Here is an 11,584-nt window from a genome sequence, read left to right as displayed (position 1 = left end):
TGAACTTGAGTATAAGGTAATTAATATATTGTTAATATGTGCTAGTCTGTGCTTTAGTTTATATATTAATTATTTGATCAGTCACTTTGTACATAATATTGAATGATAAAAAAAATACACTGGAATAGCCCAAAAGTAGTAGCAAAAGGGATCAAGTTTAATAAGATCAAGTTTAATAACAAACCTGAAAATACATTTGCCAGAAGAGAAAAATAAGTACAACATCTGTCCAATTTGCTTATCACAACATTAGTTTGGTTATGTTTCTTGCCCTTGAATGTACTATTACTAAATTATTTTTTTACAATTATTCTTGCTTTGGGCTACCCCTGTCCAAATCTGATCTTGTGACAGATAAATACCTCCCTTCCATTGTTAACATAGAAGCAAGTGATTTAGAGAAAAATAGGTTCATGACATCAGATTGTACAATCAAAACACCTGAAAGAATAAGAGTGGGATTTAGGTTTCCTGTATGTATGGATTTCTGCAGAATGTCTTTTGAAGAATTAAAAATTTGACAGGAGATAAGCTTTTGAAAATTGATAAAAGACTACTATCAGATATTTTATTATTCAATTGCATTGTTAAAATGTATTAAATATAATTGCATCAAAGGATAGCTTCATAGCACTGCCAAACCGGGATCCTATAATAATCTGGCAGGTAAATATAATTTGTGATCTCTGAACTATAATCAGTTTTATTAGATATATAATTTATTTATATATCCAGATTTAGATGCAGCTGGAAGAAAAATCTAAATTAAGACAATAATAAAATTACGAGAAAGCTACCAAGGGATGTTCTAGTTTGCAAGAAAAATAATAAGGGATCAGGTTCTGGATTGCCATTTAAAGTACAGGTTGAAAATGAAAAATATAGATACTATTGTTTTGAAGGAAATTCCAGTCAGGATTTTGAGAAAAATACTGATATCCTGAAGCAGAGAAAAATGTTATTCCGTTGGGATAGATTGGAAAGGGTGATGCTTACCTACTGTGAGCAAAGATTTAGGCTTAATTCCATAGAGAAAGCTAAGGATTTATTGGTCAGATATAAGTTAATTCCAGATCCATGTGGAAAAGTAGGCATGGAAAAGAAGTTAGTGGTCGAGCAAGACCCCAAAAAAGTGGTTGAGCAAGACCTTAAAGTTGGCATTGAAGAAAAAGTCATGGCAGAGATACGAAGAAAGAAAGAAGAAGATGCGGCCAAGGTAGTTGTACAGGAATCTACTATGGTGCTTAAAGATGGAGATTAAGTCTATCACGTGGAATATCAATGGAGCAAATGCTGCATCTAAGCCAGGGATGGTATTCACTTACCTTCACTAACGGTTTGCAAATGTGAGCGTGTGTGCCACCTCCATGCATGTGCAGAGCCTTCTGCACATGTGCAGAGGGTCAAAAATGGGACGTGATGACATCCGGGGAGTGGACGGAGCTTCCCGCAGCTGGCACTACCGGATCGTACAGTCTGGATAGAACCGGCTGAATTTCACCACTGATCTAAGCGTAAACAATTATTTCACTATTTGAGGAAACTTAATCTGGACATAGTCTGTCTTCAAGAAACACATATTAAGAAACAAGGCAAGAAATACCCTGTTTCCCCCAAAATAAGACATCCCCTGATAATAAGCCCAATCGGGCTTTTGAGCGCATGGCAATAAAGCCAAGCACTTATTTCAGGGTTCAAAAAAATATAAGACAGGGTCTTATTTTCAGGGAAACACGGTATTTATAAACGATTAGGAGAAGAAATTATATCAGCTGGTGTAAAAAAGATTAATGGAATTGTTTTATATATAAAACCCCAATTCAAACCTAAATTACTTAAGCAGATGATCATGGTGGATTTATAGCAGTGGGAATAGAAATTAATGGGATTAAAACAATAGTGGTGGGAGTGTACAGGCCAGATGATGATAGAAGCAATTTTTTTTGATCATCTAATTATAGATCAGTTGCTGCCTTTTTCGTATGGAAGGGATAAAACCGATTTAGGAAAAAGGGGGAAATATATTTGTCATAAGCTGCCTTTGCATGACATACTGAACCACAAACTAGCCAGTCATATTTAGCCTAGTGAATAATACAAACCTAGCCTACTTGCCCAATTTAGCTTAATGAATTATGTACATATAAGAAATTTGGTTGAGTAAACTATGGGTAACTTTACCTCAGTGTTTTCTGTGAACACAGTCATAAACTAATCAGTGAGTAATATATATTAGGATATGCATTCATAGTAGTTCCTTAGTTTATACACTTGTGAACAATTTATAAACATATCAAACAGTGGTGTTTCAAATAAAAATCTCAGTGACATCTACTGCAGTGTGATATTTTCAACCAATGTGGGGCAGTAGTTGTTTAAATCTTTATTAATATGTGATTATTGTGCCTATAAACACGCTTTGTTTTTCTGGAGTAGTAGAATATGAACTAATAAAATGGGGGGGGGGGAGGATAGCTAAAATATCAGAATACAGCCTATGTAAAAGAACTGTCCTAGGAATTTGTAAACCTAGAGCTCTCTCAGCCCTGAAACATGGGTAAATGCAACACATACTGTACAGAAAAATATTGACTGCTAAATTGTATTTGAAAAAATAATCATGTGATTACTTTTCAGAATTCAGCTAAGACTGCCTGCATAAAAATGATCCCTTTAGATATTTTTCTGTGTCTAAAAGTTTTTGTACAACTATTACAATTTTTAAATCTAAAGCTATTAAATGTGTTCATAAACATGCCATTCCTTGAAACAGTCTACTGGAAAATTTAAGTCATTTGGCAGAAAAACCATTTATCAGCAAGTAAGTTTAGGGGGAAAACATTTCTTAAAAACTGTTATTCAAAACGCATTCACAACCTTCTGGGGAACAATCTGGAAGTAGTGAGAAACTGTATGATATTCAAGACTGCTTCATAGAAAACCAAATGGTCTGTTATTTATTATATGCAGGCCAACTATTTCCTTATTAAGAAATTATAGGAAAAAAATTGACATCAGTTTTTATTGATTAAAAATTGAATCTTAATGATTCTGAGGCTTCTTTATAAACTGTTTATTCTCAGGCTTATTTTCCATTAGCTGCTGATGGAGGAAGTAAACCTATTACTCATGAATGATCCAGATGGTGATATCAAAGAAGCTCTCAACATGAAGGAGCTATTTGGTGCATTGTGTATGGGAAAACAATCCAATATTACAGTTAAAAGAAATTGAATTTTATAAAAAGGCAGTTATAAATAAGTAGTGGGTGCTCCAATATAGTAGATGAGCAATACTATTAAAGATTTAGATTGGATTAGTTTTATTTAAAACCAGATGAAAAGAAAGATATTTTCTTCCACTTGCCTTATTTATTGGTGTGATTTCTTTCTGATTGGTTGCAGCAGAGCTGCATAAATTCCCCCCCCCACCCCATCGCCCACCCAGGGAACAATTCAAAAACATTAAAAAGCACATGAATCCTACAGATCTAAACCTTAACCCAATAACACTAGAACTTTAGCATTAAAGGAACTGTATGGTTTCTGCTGGAGCTATAAGCAAGGTACCAGGTTGTAATTCTACTTTCTATTTTTTGAAAGCGGCCTTCAGAGACTGAATGATGATTGCAATGCTATAGGATTGCAACCTAAAAATATCTGGGTAATATTACACTTTTTCTCTGATTTATTTAAGTCTGGATATGTGATAACTATCTACAGAACTATACATATGAGCTAACTCCAGGGGTGAAATGCTCCCGGATCGGACCGGATCGCCCAGTCCGGTAGCAATCTTGGCCAGTGGTTCAGCGATCCGGTAGCGACGGTGGAGCAAAGCTCCGCCCACCTACCCAGGTGTCATTACTGGTTTTAACCAGGAAGTAGTGTGTTTTTTACCTTCTGTGCATGTGCAGATTTTGCGCATGTTGTCTGCATGCACACGACGCGTGCGCAGTGTGTGCACTTCTGAACCGGTAAGGAAGGTAAATAGATTTCCCCCCTGGCTAACTCTATCAATAGGTTGGCCTATTGAAAGAATGGCTAGGACTGTCTTTGTATGTCCAAATAAAATGTGTTTGTAAAAGTAGGAAAGACCACAGACTCTCTTTTAAGACATTGAATTCTTAAAACAAAGATTTCAACCTAGATTCATAAATTGAAATTTGAAAAGAGGAATATGGGAAATTAATAGTGACATTTGTATCATCGTTACCTTTGAATGGATTGATTATTACATGTCATACTTTTCCCACAAAATTTCTAAGTACCAGGCATCTGATTATAGTGAGCAGTGGTCTGAATAATAGGTGGTTTTTCCAACACACATTCAGGGATCCATGTCATGCAAAACCACATCAAGGATTTTGTACATCTAGATACGTTTTTGCCTTGAGGTTGTTGCAATGTGGTCTGGTAGAGGAGGAAATTAGCATCAATCCATAGCTTTGGAGCCACAGGTCACTCTGTGATTGTTTCCAATCCGATGGCATCATCTGCTCCTTTGTGGGAAGATAGAGTTTATTCGATTGATGTGTGCACAACAACTGATGGGCCTAATGGGAATCGACAAGGAGCTTGGCATTTTTCACGTGGACCAGATGGATAGTCAGGCATTAGATAGGGAGGACTTGGATTATATTGCCAATATGTGGTCTCTTCTAGCGCAGCAATCCTAGGATGTGCTGTGGATTGCTGCGCTAGAGCAAGGGGATGAAGCATAAGAAAAGTTACGCCCTTATCTGGATCCTGAGGCCATGCACATGGTATCTCATACCCTAGTCATATTTTGGTTGGATTACTGCAACATGCTCTACATGGGACTACCCTTGGAGAGTATTTGAAAGCTGCAGCTGGTGGGAGCCTAGAGCTACATACCTTTAGGGCTGCATTGGTTACCAGTCTGCTTCTGGGTCTGATTCGAGGTGTTGGCCATTACCTTTAAAGCCCTACATGGCCCTACATCCTCAAGATATCTCAGGAACCATCTCTCCCCAATGGGATAAGAAAATGGGGTAAATATTTGGGACACCCTCATGAAGATAAGAGCAATGAAACATTAATATTCCTCTATCCTTATTGCATCTGCTGACAGTTGCCCAGCAGCTCTCTTTAGGGTGTGACCTTGGTCCCTTTTTGCATCTATCTCAAGTACAGTTTTTGAGTTAATGGGAGTATTTCATGAAAATCTGAGACCAACCAGCTCTTTTATTTCCTCTTGTATTTTGGCTTCCTGGAAGCTCCTTTTTTGTAGCTTGCAGGTAGTCCTCAATTTACAACTGGTCACTTAGCAACTTTTCAAAGATACGACATCTCTCAGAGTGCCGCTTACTAGATTCCAAAGTTCCAATAGCTGCCTGCCCCCCATGGTCACAGGACTCCATGTCAGGCACTTGGCAACCAGCCCATTTACAGCATCCCATGGTCACATGATCGCCTCTTACAATGGTTTTGCTGAAAACCAGCATTTACTCCTGGTTTTCAGCAGAACTGACTCATAGAGATCCATTGGTTTGCTCATTGACTGCAGTGGTCACTTTACAATCAAGGGGTTCACCGAGAAAAGGTTAAATCATGTTGGTCGAGTAGGTTGACCTATTTTATGACCGTTATAATGGCTGTGATGGGCACACTCCATTACGATCATATGTCAAGGACTACCTGTACTGGCTTGGTCTTGTTTTTTAAGTAATTTCAACTGCATTGCGACTAGGCATTCTCACTTAATAAAGATGGTAAGCTAGTAGTGTAAGAGCAGCTTGTCTCACTCTATAGGCTTTGCTACACCAAAATATACTCCATTATGGGTCATATCATATAATGTTTACAGAAATGGACAATGAAACAATGTTTAATATAAACAGCAACTGGATTGTAACTATTATTTCAAACAGTATTGAAAAAAAATAACAATAGTTGGTTAAAACATTTAAAGGGAAATAAAAAATCCACACTTTAAATCTGTGTTTCTTCACACAATTTATTTTTTTTCATCCTGCATTTATTATTTATATAAGGCAGAGAATGTATCCAAACTCATTTCCTATTTTCCCCAAAACAGCAACACTGAGGTGAGTTGGGCTGAGAGAAAAAGAGTGACTGGCCCAAAGTCACCCACTAAGGTCTTTGCTGAGAAATACTAAGTAATGAGGATATGATAACGTAGAAGACAATACCAATTATACACGATGGCTTGGATTCAGATTTATAGTTACAACAGAACCATGTAATGACTGAGCCCTTGGATTGGTTCATTTTATTGATCTTAACACTGGAGTAAACCTAATTTGTACAATTACAAAATCCTTAAAAAGTCTGATGTAAAAAAATTAACTTAAATGACATTTTACAAAAAGTTTTTTTAAAAAAACTGCATGTTCAGAAAGAGTTCAAAAATTACAAATATACAAAATGATGCTTTAAAATAGTCTTATATAAACTATGGGTGTTCCTTAGTACAAATAAGTCATTAAAATGCAACAATAATATAAATAAATTTAAATAAATGCCTCTTAATGAATCCTGGCAGTAATATACTGAAATACACTAAATAGTCAACCATGTGTACAAAATGTACATAACATTAATACAAACCTGGAACACATTATTTATAATGTAATATAAAATTATCAATTAGATTGCCTGGGAGACAAATCTAACAACAGTAATGGGACTGTGAGCCAAATCTTGCTACAGTCCCCGTTAGTAAAATAAACTCAGATGTGGCTTCCTGAACAAGAAGTTACTGGAGTGGCTCAAAGTTCACTGTTTAAAACTTCCATAGAAAGTAACTATTGTTTTCTTCAATGAATGTCATAAAATAATAACTTTATGCAAGTTTGCATAAAATAAAAAGCAGCTTATTGTTTTATCAGTTCACCTTTCCCAAAATCATCAATATAACTTCCAAAATGAATCAATGGAAGTTTGTAATTGAAGGGAGAAGCTGCAAAAAGCTCATAAAAATAATTTAAAACGTCAATTTCAAATAAAACCAAAGAAAAAAACAAAAGGGCAGTACAGAAAATGAAGCCAACTACAACAGTTACAGAAATTCAGTAGACCCCATTATAATAGTGTTTACTTCTGCTATGAAACTGTTGCTGTTACATTGTTGTTCCTGAAAACTGTTGTCTTTGTTCCAATGCTTGTTGACTTAGCAGTTGTTGTCGTTTTTGCAGAAATTGTACAACTTCAGGACTTCTCAGAAGTGACTAGATAGAAACAAAAATGTAAGTCCCCTATTCTAATCCTGGAATTGCATTGAATACTGTACATACAGAATCACCACATGGCCACATTAGACATATTGTTTTCAGTAGGACAGACAAATTAAATAAAAAAAATATTTACCCATTAATTAAGCTTTCTTTCTCATTTTAAATTGTTTGCCTTTATATAGTAGATCCCATATAGTTATGAATTTAAGGGCTTCTGGGACACACTATGATCTGTATTAGCTTTATTCTACAGTTCAAGAGTTAACTCTATCCCTCATCTCTTCCAAGATAGAAATAGTAATTTAAGGCCCACAAAACTCTGGGACCTCTTTAGAAGCATAATCTCTACTGCCACTCTAATTTCCATCTTCCTCCATTTCATTGCTGGGGATGGAGTTAGGGAATGGCAGTAACAGATTATGAATCTGTTCATAACTTCCCAAGCCAGATTTTCACTGGTGCCAATCCTGTTCACACCAGTGTCCTTGTTTTTGTTGGGGGGGACAGGGGACGGCTAAGGATTATAAAAACAATGGGCAATAATCATAAGTCATGCATTGCCACTAGAGAAAAATTAGTCATTTTCATTAGGAAAGAGCTGACTGAGTCATTTGTGTTTTGTAAATGGTCAACAACCACCTCAGATGCTGTTACCTGCCCTGCTATTTCTTTGCTTTAGAAGTTTCACTTTCTCCAATTTGAAGAGAACACTTCCAGAATATATTGGGTGTATTGACTGGCAGGAGTTGGGTATATATAGTTCAGCAATATTTGGAAACCTGTAACTTTCAGCAGCAACAACCTGCCTAACCAACAGTAAGTAGCAAAGGCGGCTAAAATTACAGTGCAACAACATCCTGAAACTCAGGGTTTCTCAATGTTGGGCTAACAGCACATCACAAATATGTGTCTTGTTTTAAAAGTTCTTATGAAATAAATGTAGTAGAACAGTTTTACCCTATTTTACTATTTTACATCTCATAAAGCAGCTTTTTAGAAATTAATCATAGCACTTACCAGTCTTTTCTGATTTAGCACCTGTTCCAAAAGTGTAGGTTTTGGAGGACGATCACCAATATTACCTGTTCTTTGCTTTGATACAGAAACGGAAGTTTCAGTGCAATCCTTAGCATATACACAAACACAAAAAAGAGGAAAAGTAAATTGTATTTGTTCCATCAGAAAAACATCTACATTACTTTAGATGTGAAATCTATTTTAGTTTTAAAGTCAGAAATATTTCTGAGAAATTAGAAACATTCTAAATGTAAGAATCCTACAGAATTATTTTTGTAAATAGCTTCTGCTCTAGCAGTGTGGCTGTAACTGCACTGAGCTAGACATACTCCATTAAGAAACTTGATAGAAATTTGTTTTAAAAAAATCTTATACTGATATCCCTGGCCTATAACTTCACAAATGGATGAAAGTTTTCCCAAGTGTTCAAAAATCATCCAGCAGCTTCATTTAAAAATTAACCTGAAAGCGATCAGAAACTGAAAGCTTCAGCCAGAGCTGTTTCCTTGTTCATCCAGATGAGTGCAAAATGGGTAGCAAAAATGGCAGAATGGACAGCAATAAATTTAACAAATAAATAGTAACATATTAGTAAAATGGTTCTAAAGCAAATGAATGCCAGAAAGAGTGATGCAATTTTTAGATATAATAATTAAAGTAGCTATATTGTTGAAAGCTAACAGAGGCTATTCCACCAAAGTGGAATTGCATTATGTACCCTGAATAGCAGCAGCAACAACACAATCAACAAACCTAGTGGACTAGTTTGGACTCAGATGGTAAAGAAGTAAATGATATTGTAACAACAGCCTACAGGCTGCCATTTAGAAAAATATGTACATGTTTTAAACCAGGAGTCTCCAACCTTGGCAACTTTAAGCCTGGCGGACATCAATTCCCAGAATTGATGTCCGCCAGGCTTAAAGTTGCCAAGGTTGGAGACCCCTGGTTTAAACTATAGAGGATTCCTTCAAGGAACTTCTGGACCATCACTATAGTGTTACATGGAAAAGACAGGAAGCAATATCTAAAAGGAGTTTTCCTTGCTGTAAACTGCTTTCAAAAATCATGCCTAAAAATATGGAATTATGGTTTACTGAACAAACCTACTTTCTGGTTTAGCCAGACCAGGTACTAAATTGGCCTAACACGGTAGGCTGCTTTATGCTGTTTATTCGTTTAAACCAGAGGTGAAATCCAGCAGGTTGTGGCCCCAGGAATGGAGTGGGAATAGATATTTTGCAGTATCCTTCCCCCAGGAGTGGGGTGGGAATGGAGATTTTGCAATACCCTTCCCCCAGGAGTGGGGTGCGAATAGGGATTCTGCAGTATTCTTCCTCCAGGAGTGGGGTGAGAATGGGGATTTTGCAATATCCTTCCCCCAGGAGTGGGGTGGGAATGGTAATTTTGCAGTATCCTTCCCCCAGGAGTGGGGTGCGAATGGTGATTTTGCAGTATCCTTCCCCCAGGAGTGGGGTAGGAATGGGGATTTTGCAGTATCCTTCCCCCAGAAGTGGGGTGGGAATGGTAATTTTGCAGTATCCTTCCCCCAGGAGTGGGGTGCGAATGGGGATTTTGCAGTATCCTTCCCCCAGGAGTGGGGTAGGAATGGAGATTTTGCAGTATCCTTCCCCCAGAAGTGGGGTGGGAATGGGGATTTTGCAGTATCCTTCCCCTGGAGTGAAGTGGGAATGGAGATTTTGCAGTATCCTTCCCCCAGTAGTGGGGTGGAAATGGGGATTTTGCAGTATCCTTCCCCCAGGAGTGGGGTGGGAATGGGGATTTTGCAGTATCCTTCCCCTGGAGTGAAGTGGGAATGGAGATTTTGCAGTATCCTTCCCCCAGTAGTGGGGTGGAAATGGGAATTTTGCAGTATCCTTCCCCCAGCAGTCGGGTGCAAATGGGGATTTTGCAGTATCCTTCCCCTGGAGTGGAGAGGGAATGGGGATTTTGCAGTATCCTTTCCCCTGCCCCGCCCACCAAGCTACACCACGCCCACAGAACCGGTAGTAAAAAAAAAAAACAATTTGAATTCCACCACTAGTTGAAACCCAAGAACTGCAACCCGTCGCTGCGACCGCTCCTTCGCCTTACCTCGATACGCCCACCGCTCCCCGAAAGGGCAGCTCCAGCCGCCGCCGCCGCCGCCGTCACAACCGCGGTAGCCGAGCAGGGGGCGTTCCCACCGCCGCCAGCAGCAGCAGCGCCTCCTCCTCCTCCTCCTCCTCCGCTTCCGAGGGCCTGGTCGCTCTTCTTGCGCTTGTACTTATCCTTGTACATCTTGTTGCGGTGCCTCTTGCACATCCACGGCTTGCGCTGCTTCGCCACTTGGGTGGTGGTCTCGTTGCAACCCTCGTAGGTGCAGTTTTTGCACCCGCCGCCGCCGCCGCCTCCCCCGGATTGGGCGCCACTCTCATCCTCGTCGTCCAGGTCTTCCAGGCCGCCGGCAGGACTACACGCCCCGTCCGCGCCCGTGGCTCCGGCGCCGGCTTCGCTATCCCCTTCGGCGTCCCCCGCGGGGCCCAGCTCGTAGAAGAGCATCAGGCCGCCTTGGGCTGACGGCGCCTTGGAGACAGCCTGCGCGGGCTGCACCACCTGAGGCTGCAGCATGGCGCCCACCGCCTCTCCGTCCCCGCCGCAGGGCTGCATCACCAGCAAGGTGAGCGACTGCGGCGGGGATGGAGAAGGGGAGGAGGAGGAGGAGAAAGCGGCCGAGCTGCCGCTGGTGTTTCCCGGGGCCTCCGTCCTGCCCGAACGTTTCGCAGCCAGGCCACAAAGGCCGCGGCTGCCACAGCAACGGCAAACTAAAGACGCGAGCGCCGTGACAGCTCGCCAGCTAATGCGCAGGCGCAAGACGCGGCCGCGCGTCACTTCCGCTTCTCGAGACCGGAAATCGGAATGGTGGGTGTGGAGGCGGGGGGTGCGGCGCAAACTCAAAAGTTCGCGGTGGATTAAGTTCGCGTCTGGTGGTCGCGTTGGTGACTTGGTTGATTGCGTGAGGCGCGCCAGATGCTTCATGAAGTCCCCGAACTTGGCAGCTCTAAGACTTGTGGACTTCAACTCCCAGAATTCTCCAGCCAGCTATGCTGGCTGGAGAATTCTGGGCGTTGAAGTCCACAAGTCTTAAAGCTGCCAAGTTTGAAGATCTCTGATGTATGGGAAGCTCCAAGAGAAAGGGCGAGGGAGGACCGCCTTCATATTGTTTCCAAGACTCTTTTCTTACATTTTTATCCATAAGGTGTAATAAATTTGGCGAAAAGCCGCTGCTTAGACAGTTGGAGTGAGTAATGTGTGTCCCAGGTATGCGGTGCAGTATTACACCTCAATGTCCAAATGTTCTTTTTTTTT

General features: G+C 40.1%; 1 protein-coding gene across 2 annotated transcripts; it reads right to left on the bottom strand.

The window, feature by feature from the left end:
• Nucleotides 1–5,961: 5,961 nt before the first annotated feature.
• On the bottom strand, nucleotides 5,962–11,270 carry RFXAP (regulatory factor X associated protein). Of its 2 annotated transcripts, none has more exons than XM_087894781.1 (3): nucleotides 10,331–11,270; nucleotides 8,237–8,311; nucleotides 5,962–7,213 (listed from the first exon to the last, which is right to left on the bottom strand). In XM_087894781.1, the coding sequence occupies exons 1-3, from the start codon at nucleotides 11,252–11,254 to the stop codon at nucleotides 7,106–7,108; spliced, it is 1,107 nt and encodes a 368-aa protein (XP_087750907.1). In that variant the 5' UTR covers nucleotides 11,255–11,270; the 3' UTR covers nucleotides 5,962–7,105. The 2 variants fall into 2 exon arrangements, with proteins under 2 accessions (XP_087750907.1, XP_034267322.1); XM_034411431.2 differs by having other exon boundaries at nucleotides 8,237–8,344; nucleotides 10,331–11,101.
• Nucleotides 11,271–11,584: the final 314 nt, after the last annotated feature.

The sequence above is a fragment of the Pantherophis guttatus genome, chromosome 5 (genome assembly GCF_059756535.1).
Source record: "Pantherophis guttatus breed Tessera chromosome 5, ASM5975653v1, whole genome shotgun sequence".
In the NCBI taxonomy this organism is placed as follows: Eukaryota; Metazoa; Chordata; class Lepidosauria; order Squamata; family Colubridae; genus Pantherophis; species Pantherophis guttatus.
The sequence above is the reverse complement of the archived record's forward strand: the minus strand, read 5'-3'. Positions and strand labels throughout refer to the sequence as shown.

Excerpts from the sequence above, each read along its gene's own strand:
- RFXAP (XM_087894781.1), bottom strand. The coding sequence starts at position 11,254 with ATGAAGCATCTGGCGCGCCTCACGCAATCAACCAAGTCACCAACGCGA. Across the intron at positions 8,312-10,330 it reads GGAGCGGTGGGCGTATCGAG|CAAAGAACAGGTAATATTGG; the intron begins GTAAGGCGAAGG and ends TCTGTATCAAAG. Across the intron at positions 7,214-8,236 it reads TGCTAAATCAGAAAAGACTG|TCACTTCTGAGAAGTCCTGA; the intron begins GTAAGTGCTATG and ends GTTTCTATCTAG.